Below are 18,047 nucleotides of genomic sequence, written 5' to 3'. Positions count from 1 at the left end.
CCTGGCCAAAACCACTATTTTAGGCATCCACTATTTAAACTGACATTTTAAGTGTCTTGATATCTGGGGTGGTTGGCATTGCACACAAGAAGAGCTTATAGAGTTTCCTACTCCATAAGGCTAAAGGCCACCACGAGCTCCACAGTGGTGGAATTCCTGGACACAAGCATCTACAAAAAGGAGAACTTTGAAAACAGCCACAGACTGGATATAAAAGTTTTCTTCAAGGTATCAGATGCACATGCTGTGCTGAAATCACAATTATTGTGATTCACAGGATATTCACCAGAGACTTTATGGTGCTATTCCGGGCTCTCTCCTCTAGAGGGCAGTCATGTTCTTCTAGAAAAATGACCCTCAGAGAGTTCCATGGTACCATGCCTCCCTCCATTATCTCTGATCACCACGTACTCCTTTCCAACGGCCCTGTTAATTAAGAAGGTGAGAAATAATCTTAATAAATTCCTGGGCAATTACTCCACCTTCTCTGACTATAGAATCATCGTGGCTCATAGGAAGAAAAGAATCTTCAGGGCCTGCTGGTCAAGGCCAGGGTGAAGCCTCTCTAGACTCCAAGACCCAGAGGTCGTGTTGGGTTCTATAGACAGTTTGGATACGAAGCCAGGTACATAAATGTATTCAAGGGGGAAACTCAGGCGCGTGCACACACAATTAGCTGTGGTGCCTTTGGTGTTCAGTACCTGGGGGGACACTAAAAACACTCCTCCTGCGATTGGCCCCGCACCGGTGCAATATTTTAAGATGAAAGAAGACATTCCTCTCATAAATAATTTTTTAACAGTCACGTTTCTGGGACCTGAATCTCAGATGACACTTCCTCAACCAAACAAAGTGATGGCAGGATGGCCGGATGCCTGTTTCCTCCTGTTAATTGGGGACGAAGGAAGGAATAAAGGAAAATCAAGAAAGTGAACGAGATTAGTGTCATTGTGCAAAATGGTACTTTAGGAACAAAAATTCACGATAGACCAAACGGAAAATGATGGTCAACAATACAAAAGACCAGGATAGCTAAATAACCACAAAAGACAAATCAGCAATCATTAATAAGTCCTCTCGAGCAAAAAATAAGCTAGCTATAAGTCACCAAAACCAAAAAGCAAGCTCAGCCACCACAGTCATGCACGGCCCCTCACTAGGGCCGCACCGCCACCTGACTCTTTAAATGTGATCAGCTGAGTAGCGTTGAGGAAACTTTCTTTGCTTACATGTTCCCCCGGCATTTCAATTCTGAATGAATGAAATGTGTGGTTTTTATTCATAGCAGAAACAGAATACTTGCCAGGAAGAACCCGAACATCACACACCCAGCATATTTGGAGCACTACCTGGGGGTCAGGTCCTTCCTTTGATACAACTCTTCGTCAACACCCTCTTTCCATATTTGGTCCTGTTCCTCTCAGAAGTCCCTCAAGGACTCACAATCTCACATGACTCCCAACAATTCCTGACACTTTCAGTTTGGTTTTTGCAGCCCAAAACCTCCACACAATGATTCTGATTAAAGCAACTCTCTCAAAGCTAAAACATGAACATGTGAAATTTTAAAATAACGTGATTGATTTAATATCTCAACAGCAGAAACAGCTGAAAGTTGGAGGTGTGATCACCTGCAGGAATTGGAGGATGAGACACAACCCCACAATTTCAATGGCAGTAGGGTCAGAACCATGGGAACGGCGTGCTCCTTGTGTCTTCGGTGATCTTTGGTGCTTGCTTGTGTCACATGGTGCAGAGAGGGAAACCTTTTCCTAAACAATAATTAGCAGATTTATGTGAGGTTGTGGCGAGTGAGGAGACTGCTGCTCCAACACGTGCACTCAGTTCTATGTTCAGTGGGATGCAAATGTGCTTGGATTCAGATGTACAGACTTACACTGGTGACCACACACTCTTTTCCAGCAACCCCATCAACAGACGGTGAGAAACAAATCTCCTCCTCTGACTGGAAGCAGGCAGCCAGTTATCAAGTCCGATCATTGTTTTTCTCTAGGAAGCAGTTGCAGGGTGAATCCCTCCAAGAACTCGAATGCATTTTATTGCTTAATGGAAAAAGCTGTTGCAAATTCTGCCGAATGCAGATATTTTGTTGGAGCATGTAATTAACTCTGGGCTTCAGAGGGAGCTGAAGAGGTTCGGAACAACACTGACCTGAACTGCTTGATGTTGGGGAAGAAGTTGTTAGATGGGTCAGAGGGAGGTCCAGTCGGTTCTGAGCTACACACAGCACCAACCTGCAGCCTCGGTTTGACTGCTCACCATTCAGGGCCACATCTTTACAGCTCTAACAGCCTTTGTGGGGGTGATTGTTGAATGTATTCTTGGTAAAGGGTCCATGGGCGCCACCATTTCAGAGGGGCTTCTTCCAGCTGAACTTTCAGGATCAGTTACAGTATTGGCACTGGTGAGAGATGCTAATGGGCTGGAGATCCCATATTTAGGTTATTTGGAACCAAATGTTGAGGTGCTTGGCTGTGTAATCCCTACATGGGGTGTATTGGTAGTCAAAGACCCACTGGAGTGAGTACCCCCTCCCTCCCCCCCTTCCACTGAAGTTCCAGGCATCTTGGGATGAAGCCCTGTTACCAAGGGCCCATCTGCCAGTGTGGTCCTGACCTTGACCTTTCTGCAGTGGTGGAGGCATCTTGGCCATGGCTGCCAGCTTTTCAGGGAGAAACAGGTCACACTCCGTTAGCACGACTGATGCACAGTAAAATTGAATAAAATAAACTCCTTTAGTCCAAAACGTTGTAAGTCACGGTTGGGAAATGCAAAAAGCTACAATCATCAAGGGGAATCCCAAATAGACCAAACACCAGAAAATAGGAGGGAACTGTGCATCCAGGGGGTTGGAATGTGGTGGTTGTGGTGGAGAGCAGTGATGGACAGTGTTGTTCCATGGGTGGAGCAGCCAGAGACTGCCATCCTAGCCCCCCTCAACCACCACATCTAATCAATGAACACCACATAAATAAGTATGAAACAAAGTATTACACCTTTCAAACACGACCATATAAAAGAAACCACGGAGAGAACGTTTATTTGGAAATTATTATTATTATTATTATTATTATTACTGGAAATGCACTACAAGATAGCAGCTCTTATGAAAACCAGAATGGGTCTGAGTCTATGGTGCAGGACAGATCTTCTACCTCATTGCAACATTATGAAGGGCTTTTCTCATGTGTCCTGGAGATAAGAAACGAGGACATTTAGATACACTGAAGTACGTAGATGTTATTAGTGTGACTTTACATTAAAAAAAGCAACTTACAGATTGTCTTTAGGCTGCAATTCAATCCCCTGGACAACAATGGAGAGGGGAAAAATAAACATTAGGTCCAAAACCGGAATGCGGTGGTCTGAAGATCAACCACAAATACATATTCTTGAACATTAAAACTTATCATATGGATTAAAATTCACACACAGTGCAGTCATTCAGTTGAATGAATTATCGGCCTCCCCATCGGGACATGCACGGAACACCTCCCCGGGAAGGCATCCGAAACTGAGCCACGGCAGCTGACTCCTCTGGATGTGAAGGAGCAGCGGCTCTCCTCCGAGCTCCTCCCGAGTGACTGAGCTTCTCACCCCAACTCTAAGCTAGTGCCCAGCCACCCTGCAGAGGCTGTTTGTATGTGTGATCTTGTCCTTTAACACCCTAAATTCATGACCACTGGTGAGAGTAGGAGAGTTGTCTGACTGGTAAATAGCCAGGGCGGCTGGGTGATGGTTCGCAGGAAGTGTAGCCCAAACCAAAGGCCCACGGTGCCCCACCACACGCTTCCCGTGGCTCATCGTTTTTCCCCACTCGGCGACACACCCACTGAGAAACCGACCCTGGTAATTGGCGACTAACCCTAACCCTACGTGAAGCCGACTCCAGCAACCATAGTCAAGTGCATTCCGGGGGCCAGAGCGGGCGACATAGAAGCTGATAGCTTCAGATCATGGACTGGTCTCTATGCTGGTTCTGCTGGATCTCAGTGCTGCTTTTGATCCAGTTGATCACAGCATCCTGTTACAGAGACTGGAACATGTGATTGGGATTAAAGGGACAGCACTAGACTGGTTTAGATCATATTTATCTGATAGATACCAGTTTGCTCATGTCCATGGTGTTCCCTCCTCATACAGTAGGGTTAGCCATGGAGTTCCTCAAGGTTCTGGACTTGGACCAATCCTCTTCACATTGTACATGCTTCCCTTAGGGAACATTATTCAGCAGCATGGGATCAATGTTCATTGTTATGCTGATGACACTCAACTTTATTTATCCATGAAACCAGAGGAGACAGAGACGTTAGTGAAGCTCCAGACCTGTCTTAAAGACATAAAGTCCTGGATGTCTTCAAATTTCCTCCTCCTTAACCCAGGAAAAACTGAGGTCATGGTGTTTGGTCCTGAACCTCTCAGGGATAGATTAGATCACATGATCACTCTAGATGGTAGAACCTCTAACCCTCTAATCCTAACCCTCTAACCCTAACCCTCTAACCTCTAACCCTCTAACCCGAACCCGCTAACCCTCTAACCCTAACCCTCTAACCCTAACCTCTAACCCTAACCCTCTAACCCTAACCCTCGAACCCGAACCCTCTAACCCTCTAACCCCTAACCCTCTAACCCCTAACCCGCGAACCCCGAACCCGCGAACCCCGAACCGCGAACCCGCGAACCCGAACCCGAACCCGAACCCGCGAACCCGCTAACCCCTAACCCCTAACCCTAACCCTAACCCTCTAACCCTAACCCTAACCCTCTAACCCCTAACCCTCTAACCCCTAACCCTAACCTCTAACCCTCTAACCCTAACCCTCTAACCCTCTAACCCTCTAACCCTAACCCTCTAACCCTAACCCTAACCCTCTAACCCTAACCTCTAACCCTCTAACCCTAACCCTCTAACCCTCTAACCCTAACCCTCTAACCCTCTAACCCTAACCCTCTAACCCTCTAACCCTAACCCTCTAACCCTAACCCTCTAACCCTTACCTGTGCCTTTCCCAGTTCCAGCTTCGTTTCAAGTAAAAGGACTCGGGTCATCAGATTTTGCCAACTCTCTCTGGAAATATTGACCATTTCTCTTTTATTCTAGAATGCAAAATGAAAATGGTGAATAAATTTGATTATTGAAATGTAAAGTATATATATTATATATTTATAAAATACATGTACCTAAAGACTAGTAGTGAGAAATGCAGCTTTTCTCGTTACTAGTCTTACTAAATGTCTATGGATACCTTTTCTGGGTCTCTCTGTTTCTCAAGTTCCTCCAGACGTTTCTCCAGCACGTTCAGCCTGTGAACGACAGGAAGACTCTGTACCTGAGCCTCCACTGCCGACAGCCTTCGCTCCACATCAGTCCACTAAAGGAAAAGCAATGGTTCATGTGCTGCCTTTCTAGGGTGATGTAAAGGTTGACATGAAGTGATCCGTTTCCACATGCCGTCCCTCCTCTAGAGGAACTATCCGTATATCCCCCTTCACTACAAAAAATGGTCGTCAGCTTTTAAAATGTTTGCACAATTAGTAAAATTAGCAGCACACAATTCAATTAAAAAGGATTCATGTCTCAACAAGGGGAAGAGTGATGCAGAACTAGTCTTAAGGGTCCTATCAGCAATTTAAACAAATGTTCACTTCGTGCTCGTTCCTCTCAAACTGTCAGCAGCTTATCTGATGAGAGTGAAAAACTACTTGGGAAAAACACTCTGCTCTCCACCCCGTAAAATCTCTGAGAGACATTTCCAGCCTGAGGCCATCATCATAATTGTGAATGTACCACAAGCTTTTCCAGATTTCCAGTGCTTACGTTCCATCCAGTCAGCTCTGTCACCACAGCTTCAGGAGAGTGAGAACATGCTTGGAAACGTTTAGCATTTGTTGAAGGGTTTCCTCCAATAGCCAGACCAGATGCCATTTCAGACACCTGTGACATAAATCACAAAAGCATTGGACAAACAAAGTCACAATATTCCGATCATTAGGGTTAGATAACTAACTCATCACACATCTCAAACATTTTGATGCGTGGGCCACAATAAGTTCTAACATTTGACAAAGGGGCCGGACCAGGAGCAGATGGATGGATGGAGTGCTTTGGTAACCTCACCTCATTGGAGAAAAAATACACATCTTGGGATATGGAGAAAACATGTGCTTTAATTTCAAATGAAAATGAAGAGAAGCATTACAACAAAATATCTGACTTTGGAATGAGTCTTAAAACACTTAAAATCAAATGAATAAAATGTGCCTTTTTAAAAAAAATTAATAACCATTTCTATTTTAAAGCACTGAAAGTTCTGTTATCCTTCAGGATATCACCATCACTCTCCTCCTGACTGTCTTTCTTCTAGTGGGAAAACACCAGAATTGCAGTGAAAAAAACATTAACAAGGTTTATTCATTTAATTTTTCAAGTTTGGCGGGCCGGATTAAAACGTTTAACGGGCCGCGTGTGGCCCCCGGGCCGTAGTTTGCCCATGCCTGGGTTAGAGGGTTAGGGGGTTAGGGGGTTAGGGTTAGAGGGTTAGAGGGTTAGGGGGTTAGAGGTTAGAGTTAGAGGATTAGGGGTAGGGTTAGGGGGTTAGGGTGTTAGGGTTAGAGGGTTAGGGTTAGGGGGTTGGGGTTAGAGGGTTAGAGTTAGAGGGTTAGAGGGGTAGGGTTAGGGTCATAGGGTTAGAGGTTAGGGTTAGGGGGTTAGGGTTAGGGGGTTGGGGTTAGAGGGTTAGAGTGGTTAGGGTTAGGGTCAGAGGGTTAGAGGTTAGGGTCATAGGGTTAGAGGTTAGGGTTAGGGTTAGAGGGGTAGGGTTAGAGGGTTAGGGGGTTAGGGTTAGAGGGGTAGGGTTAGGGGGTTAGGGTTAGAGCGGTAGGGTTAGAGTTAGGGTTAGAGGTTAGGGTCAGAGGGTTAGGGTTCGGGTCAGAGGGTTAGAGGTTAGAGGGTTAGAGGTTAGAGTTAGAGGTAGGGTTAGAGTTAGGGTTAGAGGGTTCGGGTTAGACACTTTTCTGGAGCTCTTGGAGAGTATGAGCAGTAAACAGGTTTAAACACTTTTCTGAACCTCGGCTTTTCCAGAACACAGTTCAGGTGCAGGGAAAGTTTTACGTAAAGGAGGTGGAAAACCAGACCTCACCTCCATCAGCGTGAAGGCAGAAGCACTGGTTGAGGCATCTATGACAACTGGCTTAACATCGCAATACAATTGTGATTTTAATAAGCTGTACTTGTTCTTGGGTTTGTCCTCAGGTCCTTTTCATTAGTTAGAGCAGGAATATTTATTGGACAGTTACTGGACCTCAGAGACAAATGTCCTTTAATGCATAATTTATTTGATATCATTTGCATTCTACATTTGGCCCCTCATTAAAATCTTTCACTTTTACATTCACGTGAACGGTCAAATATCCATATTTTCTAAAAGCCTGTACATTTCACTGGGCAATTAATACTTTTCATAAGAATTTTATGTTCATACATTCAGTTGTAAGTTTAAGTTACTTTTGGGGACCAAAGACTTACAGTGTCGGCATCAGTCGGTGGAGGACGTCTCTCTTCTTTGGAATCTTTGGATGCACGAGTATGTTTGACTTTGGTCTACAAGACATATAAAATACTTTTTCATTTTACTGTTTATGTTCTTGCTGTGTATGATCTCCAGGAAAGGGGAAGCAGAAGAAGAAAAAAGCAAGAGTCTGGCAACGCCGCTATGTAATATGGCATGATTTCCTCTTTGATAACTATTAAAGCATTTATTGTACAGGAACAGGCATTCAATAGAAAAGAAACTAAAAAGCATGGAGCATGAAATGATTTTCTACCTTTTTCATTTGACGTTTTTTCTGCAGAACCAAATCGATGACATCACAAATGAGAGAGATTTTTCTCTGAGAGAAGCCGAACTTCAAGAACTGCTCTTTGGTCAGTGTGGGCTTATAGTGGAAAATGTCTCGCAGGACCTACACACAAAGGAATTACAGCAAATCTACGATGCACCACTGTGATAGAACACAATATTTGGATAAACGTACTCTCGACTGTCTGTAGTCCAAAACAGCGCGTCATGAGCCACACCCCCTCTATCGCTGTCTCCGCCCCCTCCCATCCCCACGCCTCATCTGCAAACGAAGGACTCCAAAGTGGAAACACAACAGTAGCCTACAGTAAAGCCTTATTTTATTTAGAGGTATTGGAGGGTTGTGGTTGTCATATCATTCTGTTGTCCTGCATTTTGCTTTGAAAAAGGCCCATTGGCTCCGAGAGGAGGAACGCAGCGCAATTTCCGATCAATATACGTGCACACGCGGCCGGACCGGCTTGTAAACACAGAGCCGGAGGTCAACACACACAGAGGGTGCGTGACATCATGTTACACTCCAGATAAAAATACAACTTTAGACCTTCAGTCATTTTTTTCACTCCTTTCTTCCAAAGAATCGGAGTTGTGTTTATTGCTCCTTTAACATGTAGATGAATTAACCCGTCACTTATGTTCAGCTTATCCAACAATACTTTTGTAAAAGTGTATCTCTCTCACCTTAAAAAGGGTTTCAGTAAACCTGAGGTCAGTTTTGCCAGTCAGCTCGAATCCAGATGCCATCAGCTGCTCATTTAAAGGAGGAAAGGTAGTGAGGGAGAAACTCAATATTGGAAGCACAGCAGAAGGGTCCCCTTGGGAAAGACTGAGAGAGAGGAGAACTGAATATACAGCATTTAAAAGTTTAAAAGATGACAGCCAGTCACTATCATTCTGGGAAACTGAGAATTCCAGATACCACATTGGGCTGCACAAATATTTGCACATCGTTGTGCATTACTTGTTCTGTATGCTGAAAATAATGGTCTAAAATGGTCTCTTACAAGAATTCACTGAATCTTTTTTAAGGTGTTCATTCACACATCATACAAATTCAAAAACCTCTGAGTTCACTGAGATATTGGAAATAATCCATAGTATATATAGTACATCACAAGGCCCCTTTTTTATTGTGTCATTAGCGCAGAACAAATTCTGCGCTAATGACACAATAAAAAAGAAATTGGTGATGGACATTGAAATAAAAGAGAAAATTAAAAATCAATGCCAATGATTGGAATGTTACAATCAAGTCAATCACTGCATTTTAAGGACAAAATAATTTCTCCTTGTTGCTCATATTGTCTGCCTAACATTTGGAAGATTCAAGGCTAAATGTTGCAACTATTTTTATTTATTTATATATATATATATATATATATATATATATATATATATATATTATATATATATATATATATATATATATATATATATATATGACAAAGACTTAAAAGGTTTTTATTGTAGATGCATTTGCACTAACACGTATGTGTGTATAAAGAAATTTGCACAGGTTTAATTGTGCACAGGTTTAATCGTGCACAGGTTTATCAAACAATACATCACCCATTGTAGTCAACAGGTCCTGTGAACTTGATGGTCCGCAGGAAAGCTTCTAATTTCTGGAGACCACCATGAAGATCCGCCGTAGACATTTTAAAGTGTCAATGAAAACAGCCGTATTTATACGAGGCCTCATTTATAGCTCTCAATTTCCAGATCATAGATTAAATAGAAGACACAAAAACTACCCTTTAGCTCGGGTGCTTTTGATTTATTGGATAAAGTCTAACTTTGATTTGAAACTTCCAGCGTTGCTGCTGGGTCGCCTCTTCTTCTACACCAAAATAGCCAACAAACAATCTCCTTGCTGACTCACTACCGCCACCCCGTGGCCTGTATGGGAATAACATGCAGAAATGGGGTTGACGTTGAAAGTAAGAAAGTGTCAATTAAATCGGCTTAAAAACGCTGGATCGAGCGGAGAGAATTGAGAATATTATTTTACGTTATATGATTACTATGTACTAGTTAGTGGGGATGTCCCTTACCAAGAATCCTTTCGAACTTAGATTTACAGGAGAAGGACGTAGGAGAAGGGCCTAGGAGGAGGAGACAATTAAACGCAGGTGATTACCATAAGAGTAATACAGCAGCCTGTCCCCCAGGTCCCCCGGCCCCCAGGTCGACAGGCCCCCAGGTCGACAGGCCATTTTGTATATTTAAAACTGGCATGGTGAAGAGAGATTGGACACTCTGATTCTCCCCAAATACTGGGTTAGGTTAGGGTTAGGTTATGTCTCTAGGGTGGGTTAGGGTTAGGTTACCCTAACCCTAACCCACCCTAGAGACATGGCAGCTCACTGGCTGGGTTGCTCCATGACATGTTATGCAGCTCTTTGGTGACTTTTACTTCACAGGTGGGTTGAACTATGCTAACTTTCCAGTATTACAGGTGCCCAACTTGGAGCACTGCTACTTCAACCAGCATCTTCACAAAAAAACCAGAATATTACAGACTCATCACTCCTACTGCTGTGGTTCTGGCCATGAGATGTCCACAGTGGTCCTGCAAGCTCCCCCTGTTTTAGTTACGCAGGCCACATGTCCAGTCTGTATTACAATTACAGCTGTTTATGGTTCTAAAACGATGGAAGACATTGCTTTCTTTTAACCAAATTAAACATCAATAACTAATTTGGTAAAGTGTTAACTGTTAATATAACATCTATTCTTCAATATGCAATCCTGTACACATTTTTTTTTAACGATTTAATATTTCAAGGGATGAAAATCCTCATGTGGCACCGGTGGCCTTCCCCTATATTAGCCTGTTTGAGTCTGTCACAATCTGAAATGTACAAACCTCCACTCACATTAATGCATTTACAGACCTTTCTAATTCTCACAGGTGTTAGAGTCTGGGTTTGAACAGGACCCGGAAGCAGCAAGAACACAGTGATGAAAGGTCCAAAATGGTTTTATTTAACCAACCCAAAACGGCGGTCCTCCTGGACTACAGGGAAGCACAACCCTCTGGTGGGCCCAGAGAGCTCCACCCCGGAGCCAACACAGGAGTCGGGTTCTGCTCGTTTCAGAAGTCCAGCCGGACGGCATGAAGACCTCAAACGGGCAGGGGAACGCACCAAAGACAAGAGACGAAAATATTTTAAATTCAAGAGTCACCAAAAACACCAAAATCCTCCGACCCTGGTAGGCAGGAGTTTAGTCCTGAAACGGGCGGCTCGATAGCTGAATGACTGCAGGTGCGTCAGCCTGTGGCAGGAGCACGGCTCCACCACGCCCCCTGCAGGACAAACCAAACAACCTGGAATCCTGCACCCCAACAGCAAGTAAACTACCTTCGATTTAAAGCCCAAGGCACTGTCACTGGTCCAGAAGCACTCAGAACTTGGACCTCAGTATTAAAACACCTCTGCAGTATGACCACCTCCTCCACAACCCTAACCCTAACCTAACACCCTCCACCCTCAGGTCACTTGTGAACATGCCACCCACATCATCAAGAACCTCACCAAGAGCACAATATATTGCCCATATCATCACAAACATCTCCCCTACTAAAGAGATTCATCAACACCTTCCTGATCTCCAGACTGGACCACTGTTGGCTGTCTGCCACCTCGATGCACGTTTATTGATACAGCATCTGTTACAATCCACCATTCCAGAAACCCAGGTTCTGACCCAAAGCAAGGAGCAAGACGCTCCCCTTAACAGGAAGAACGCTTGAGCATAACCAGGCTCTAAGGTGTGTCTTCACAATCCCTCATTAAACTTCATTCAGAACCGGTTCCCTGTGACCTTGTAGCCCCCTTTCTGAACCTCCAGACGTCCCATGAAACACTCCATCTGCTCACACACTAACCCCCCACCACCCCAACACCTTCTGTCACCTCACACACTCTCTGATACCCACCTGTTTCTGTCCAGTCCTGCATTAAAGTTTGACTATTAACCCTAACCTGATGTATTATTTTCTTTCTTCTTTTTAATCTAATGTGTTTTGTAACTGTCTTTAGATCGTCATGAGACAATTCATTGTTAGAATTATTGCTGTTAAGGTTATCTCTATTATCATTATTGCATAATGTTCATCAGTGGTTTGGAGGTTGATTTTCAGTAACATTATGAAAATAATATTTTAAAAGTCCCCCTTTGCTAGCAGCATATTAACTGCCTGAAATACGTAACATTTGAATTACTTGTGATTTTTTTTTTGCATGCTAGGAAACCAAAACTACATTTGATGTCTGATGCCCCTGTTAGTCTCCAATCCCTCCTAATCTTCCTCCAACATACTATAATCAACGCCTGATGAGCTGGCGTCATCTCCGTCTGGACAGTTTCCCTGTTAGCTTCAGCTTTTTCCCTGTTAGCTTTAGCTTGTTTGTTCCTGAGTGTGTGTTTAGGCTGGAGTGTGAATGAAATGAGCAGTGATTCGCCTGCAACTCTATGGAAACCACATCTACAGTTTAATAGTTGTCCACAGGTAGTGACAATGCAAGAAAGGGATAAATAAATATGATTACATTTCTGTAATTAGAGAAACTAGAGTAAAATGAAAAAGTCAAATGTAATTTTTACCAATAAAAATACATCAAAACATGGTTGTGTTTTGTTAAATTAAATCTATTAATAGAATGAAAATTACAATTAGATTCTTTGGTCCGACAATAAAAAGCCATTTCATTTTTTAGGACCAGACCAAAAGATCAATAAATGCCGTCTATAGATAAACAGACAGCTGACGAGAAAATTATCTTCCAAAAGTAGCTGGTACATCCCTAAATGACCGAGGACGAGGAAGCAGACACGCACGCACGCACGCACGCACGCACGCACACACACACACACACACACTAAACTACATTTCTAACCTGTAGCTGAACACTTGTCGTAAACACCAAAGCACTAACAGACACACTGGCGCATTTGTGGATCATTTTATGAAAGTTGTTTGCAATCACAGAATTACGTTAATCTCCAACCTGCATTGAAGCACTCTGGAGATATAGATCAAAGACACGTATCTTGGTGCCTGAACAAATCAATTCTAAATAAGAAAAAAACAGCTGCTATTTACATGTTGTTATGCAGGAAATACTGTCCTTTTTTTACACAATTTCTTTGACAAAAATGAATCCAAATAGTGACGCTCCAACTCAATCAATGATTCTTGTTCCTGTGCTTTGATGAAGTATTTTTGGATCCATCTGAATCCCCGTGTCCCTCATCTCAACAGTGGGTGAGGGTTCCAGTCTCCAACAGTCCTCCTCTGTGATAAAACCATTTCCAGGGTTGGAAGGGGAGCGTGTGTGTTTGTGGATGTGGCGCTCTACTGGAAGGCCAACAGAAACATGAGCACCACATTGATGACAATCAGCAGCATCATAATAATGAACACAACAACCTTCTGAGTCTCTGGGGGGAGGTTGCAGCGCAGCATGGTATTGAGGAACCCCATCCTCTGCCTGCTCCACCTCCCTGAACCACTTCCGCGAGCCATCAGTCTGTGGGCCTCCTCCTCCTTGTTGTCCTCGGCAACCCTCTGGAGTCGCTCTGGTGTTAAGTGTCTCCTCCACACTGCCTCACCTCCTCTCCGATGAGCCCTGCTCTTTACCCCAGTCCTCCGCTGCTCGGCTGGGGTTCTTGTGTCCTCGGCTTCTGCAGCCACTTTGCTGATCCACACGGGGGCCCTGGCCTGCCAGTGGAGGCTAGGTGCTCTTCTCTTAACCTTTGGGAATTTAGCTTTGGGAAGCTAATTTATACACCGTCCTCTCTCATCTACTCCCCGTCTCCTCTTTGAAAAATACCCGCCCACCTTTTTCTTTTTACTTTGCAGTTGGATCTTTTCCTGTTTCCTTGTTCCGCTGGGCTGCGTCTCAGTCCAAATATCCGAACAGAAGACAGTGGAAACCTGCATCTCTCTAGTACATGTCTCCAGCTCCTCCTCTTCCTCTTCTATAGATGGGTTAGCCTCTATAGCCTCTATATGTTGAGCAGCAGCTATTACTTTAGCTTTAGCTAGTTATGCTCCATAAAATCAGGCTCCGTCAGACAGCTGGAGCTTCGCTGCTGTACTCAAACACATATCTCATTACCACCCTCTTTTCCTTCTACCCCCTTCCTTGCTTTGCGCTTGTGCATCCCCACCCCTGCAAAGCTCCCAGCCAATCAGGAGAAAGAATGTGTCTCCGTATCCTGGATACCAGAGTGGTTGAGGCAGAACCATAGCAACAGCAGGGTGAGAAGACAGTGGGATGACAAACCCTGGAGGAGGAGCATGGCGGAAGCCATGGAGAATAATTGATGACTTTTCCCTGTGTGGGATTCTCTCCCCTCTCTCTCTGTGAGGGATCATCATCCATCATCAGGCACATCTCTGACAGTCGTTGGCTACAAAAGTAACAGGAATTTTCATTGCACACCTCTTGTTTAGGTTGTCATAACTAACCTGGAAAACCAGTGCCATCATAACTCACCTGGAAAACCAGTGCCATCATAACTAACCTGGAAAACCAGTGCCATCATAACTCACCTGGAAAACCAGTGCCATCATAACTCACCTGGAAAACCAGTGCCATCATAACTCACCTGGAAAACCAGTGCCATCATAACTAACCTGGAAAACCAGTGCCATCATAACTAACCTGGAAAACCAGTGCCATCATAACTCACCTGGAAAACCAGTGCCATCATAACTCACCTGGAAAACCAGCGCCATCATAACTCACCTGGAAAACCAGTGCCATCATAACTAACCTGGAAAACCAGTGCCATCATAACTAAACTGGAAAACCAGTGCCATCATAACTCACCTGGAAAACCAGTGCCATCATAACTCACCTGGAAAACCAGTGCCACCCTTTCCTGGATTGTCCTACAACCCTCCTCTCAGCACAACTATTTTTAATGCAAATATTAGAAATCTTAACTCCTAAAAATCACTTTCCCAGAATTTAAGATAAGAAAAACAACAACAATAGGTCAAAATAAACTAAAATGAAAAAGTTCTAATTCATTTAGAATTCTGTCAATCCTGTGTCTTTTGTTCCCTTAATATGCTGGTCTGTTGATACAAAGGGAGAAGATTAATGCACGAGACACATGTTTCTCCCTCTGAAGCAAAGGCACGACCACTGGAACATGGACGCACAAGTATTCAAACTATAATTAACCTAACCCTAATTAACCAAACCCTAACCCTAATTAACCTAACCCTAACCAAACCTTAATTAACCTAACCCTAACCTTAATTAACTAACCCAACCCTAACCTTAATTAACCTAACCCTAACCCAACCCTAATTAACCTAACCTAACCCTAACCAACCTTAATTAACCTAACCCTAACCCTAATTAACCAAACCCTAACCTTAATTAACCTAACCCTAAGCCAACCCTAACCTTAATTAACCTAACCCTAACCCAACCCTAACCTTAATTAACCTAACCCTAACCTAACCTTAATTAACCTAACCCTAACCTAACCTAACCTTAATTAACCTAACCCAACCCTAACCTTAATTAACCTAACCCTAACCCAACCCTAACCTTAATTAACCTAACCCAACCCTAACCTTAATTAACCTAACCCTAACCCAACCCTAACCTTAATTAACCTAACCTTAATTAACCTAACCCTAACCCTAACCCTAACCTAACCCTAACCAGAAGAAAAGATCATTTAAAATTGGCAAAAGTCTGATTTCTGCTGATGACCTTATTATGGGAATATAGAGCTGGATAATACTGTCAGCATATAACCTTTAATTAAACAGCAGAGCATATTATGCATATTACATTATATTAGATTATGTTATATTCTATTACATTATACATATTATATTATATTACATTATACATATTACATTATATTATATTATGTTGTATTATATTATACATACATATATTATATTACAGATATTTATTATATTATATTATACATATTATATTACATTATATTATATTATAATATATTATATTACATTATATTCTATTCTATTACACATATTTATTATATTATATTACATTACACTCTATCACAAACACAACAGCTGAGCCTTTCAAAAACACACAAAGTAGTTTGTTCTTCTCTGCTTGAACTCTAATTATACATTATTATACATATACATATATAATTAAGCATCCTGGAGAAATGATGCTGCCAGCCAAACAGCTAACTACAGTAGTGACTAGAACTTGTCTGTGGCCAACAGGAGAAGAAAAAGGACAGAGCTTCATTGAACTTTGTGTAGATCTTCGATGGTGATGTACACAACCTGAAACAGTCAGAACGGATAAACATGAATCAATGACATTAAATATCATACAGTCAATCTTTGATTTGTTTAGAACAAGACAATCTAACGATCAGTGGAGGACCAAATCATTCAGAGTCCCAGAGAAAACTGGAGAACCTGCAGCTTTTTCCATGTTCAGGATTCTCCTTCAGACAACTCATGAAGCTCCATGGTGTGTATCGCTTCCATGTGTGTGTGTACACACTCCGGTCTCCTGAGGCTGAATGGTTCCCTGACCAGTCCATTGGGACCACATGAGGCCAGGTATTGTCATTGTAAGGCAACATCATTCATCAGACGGACCCAGACCAGATGGAGATCCGACTCTGGACCTCATCGGTGGAGGTCCGAGCAGTGAGTAACCCTAACCCTAGCCCTAACCCCAACCCCAACCCCAACCCTAACCCTAGCCCTAACCCTAGCCCTAACCCTAGCCCTAACCCTAGCCCTAACCCTAACCCAGACCAGATGGAGATGATCCGACTCTGGACCTCATCGGTGGAGGTCCGAGCAGTGAGTAACCCTAACCCTAACCCTAGCCCTAACCCTAACCCCAACCCCAACCCCAACCCCAACCCCAACCCTAACCCAGACCAGATGGAGATGATCCGACTCTGGACCTCATCGGTGGAGGTCCGAGCAGTGAGTAACCTAACCCTAACCCTAACCCTAACCCTAGCCCTAACCCTAACCCCAACCCCAACCCCAACCCCAACCCTAACCCTAGCCCTAACCCTAGCCCTAACCCTAACCCTAACCCTAACCCTAACCCTAACCCAGACCAGATGGAGATGATCCGACTCTGGACCTCATCGGTGGAGGTCCGAGCAGTGAGTAACCCTAACCCTAACCCTAACCCTAGCCCTAACCCTAACCCTAACCCCAACCCCAACCCCAACCCTAACAATAGCCCTAACCCTAACCCCAACCCCAACCCCAACCCTAACCTAACCCAGACCAGATGGAGATGATCCGACTCTGGACCTCATCGGTGGAGGTCCGAGCAGTGAGTAACCCTAACCCTAACCCTAACCATAACCCTAGCCCTAACCCTAACCCTAACCCTAACCCCAACCCCAACCCCAACCCCAACCCTAACCCTAGCCCTAACCCTAGCCCTAACCCTAGCCCTAACCCTAACCCAGACCAGATGGAGATGATCCGACTCTGGACCTCATCGGTGGAGGTCCGAGCAGTGAGTAACCCTAACCCTAACCCTAACCCTAACCCTAGCCCTAACCCTAACCCTAACCCCAACCCTAACCCAGACCAGATGGAGATGATCCGACTCTGGACCTCATCGGTGGAGGTCCGAGCAGTGAGTAACCCTAACCCTAACCCTAACCCAGACCAGATGGAGATGATCCGACTCTGGACCTCATCGGTGGAGGTCCGAGCAGTGAGTAACCCTAACCTTAACCCTAACCCTTTAAATGCAGTTCCTGGAGTCAAACATCTATTTTTGTAACTAAATACATTTACTTAATCAACTGTCAAATATCATCTTTTCACATGATCAAGAGATCTGAATCAACCACTCATGTGATTAGTGAACTCTTTTTGTTATCCTGGAGTTTAGAGGGTAATCATGTGAGACCTGTCTGGGGTTAGGAGGCACACAAGCACCATTCAAAAAAATTAAAAAAACTCTCTTCCTCTCCCTCCTGGGCGGTGCCTCCCTCCTTCAGACTTGGGTCCTCTACCAGAGGCCTGGGAGTCTGAGGGTTCTGCCCAGGATCTTAGCTGTTCCTGGACTGTGCTCTTCTGGACAGAGATCTCTGATGTGGTTCCTGAGGCATTCACTCAGCAGTGGGTCAGTGGGGGCCATCTTCTTG

The 18,047-nt window shown here is 43.8% G+C and overlaps 1 protein-coding gene and 2 long non-coding RNA genes across 8 annotated transcripts; all 3 read right to left on the bottom strand.

Annotated features, from left to right (window-relative positions):
• Positions 1 to 1,249: 1,249 nt before the first annotated feature.
• On the bottom strand, positions 1,250 to 1,889 carry LOC130513949 (uncharacterized). Its single transcript, XR_008946876.1, has 2 exons — positions 1,504 to 1,889; positions 1,250 to 1,417 (listed from the first exon to the last, which is right to left on the bottom strand). It is a non-coding gene; the product is annotated as an uncharacterized LOC130513949 (long non-coding RNA).
• Positions 1,890 to 3,035: 1,146 nt separating this feature from the next.
• On the bottom strand, positions 3,036 to 11,134 carry cep44 (centrosomal protein 44). Of its 6 annotated transcripts, none has more exons than XM_057013269.1 (10): positions 10,881 to 11,134; positions 9,938 to 9,988; positions 8,565 to 8,709; positions 7,849 to 7,986; positions 7,550 to 7,624; positions 5,813 to 5,959; positions 5,271 to 5,396; positions 5,023 to 5,121; positions 3,299 to 3,327; positions 3,036 to 3,213 (listed from the first exon to the last, which is right to left on the bottom strand). In XM_057013269.1, the coding sequence occupies exons 3-10, from the start codon at positions 8,625 to 8,627 to the stop codon at positions 3,189 to 3,191; spliced, it is 702 nt and encodes a 233-aa protein (XP_056869249.1). In that variant the 5' UTR covers positions 8,628 to 8,709; positions 9,938 to 9,988; positions 10,881 to 11,134; the 3' UTR covers positions 3,036 to 3,188. The 6 variants fall into 6 exon arrangements, 5 of the variants coding, with proteins under 5 accessions (XP_056869249.1, XP_056869251.1, XP_056869250.1 ...); XM_057013271.1 differs by lacking the exon at positions 10,881 to 11,134 and adding an exon at positions 10,781 to 10,875; XR_008946874.1 differs by lacking the exons at positions 9,938 to 9,988; positions 10,881 to 11,134 and adding an exon at positions 9,453 to 9,762 and having other exon boundaries at positions 3,299 to 3,386.
• A 1,229-nt stretch (positions 11,135 to 12,363) lies between these two features.
• LOC130513947 (uncharacterized) lies at positions 12,364 to 15,165 on the bottom strand. Its single transcript, XR_008946875.1, has 2 exons — positions 13,321 to 15,165; positions 12,364 to 13,248 (listed from the first exon to the last, which is right to left on the bottom strand). It is a non-coding gene; the product is annotated as an uncharacterized LOC130513947 (long non-coding RNA).
• Positions 15,166 to 18,047: the final 2,882 nt, after the last annotated feature.

This window comes from Takifugu flavidus, chromosome 17 (assembly GCF_003711565.1).
Source record: "Takifugu flavidus isolate HTHZ2018 chromosome 17, ASM371156v2, whole genome shotgun sequence".
In the NCBI taxonomy this organism is placed as follows: domain Eukaryota; kingdom Metazoa; phylum Chordata; class Actinopteri; order Tetraodontiformes; family Tetraodontidae; genus Takifugu; species Takifugu flavidus.
The sequence above is the reverse complement of the archived record's forward strand: the minus strand, read 5'-3'. Positions and strand labels throughout refer to the sequence as shown.

Excerpts from the sequence above, each read along its gene's own strand:
- cep44 (XM_057013267.1), bottom strand. The coding sequence starts at position 9,541 with ATGTCTACGGCGGATCTTCATGGTGGTCTCCAGAAATTAGAAGCTTTC. Across the intron at positions 5,397-5,812 it reads GAAATCTGGAAAAGCTTGTG|TGGACTGATGTGGAGCGAAG; the intron begins GTACATTCACAA and ends CTTTTCCTTTAG. Across the intron at positions 3,214-3,298 it reads TTGCAGCCTAAAGACAATCT|GACACATGAGAAAAGCCCTT; the intron begins GTAAGTTGCTTT and ends TCTTATCTCCAG.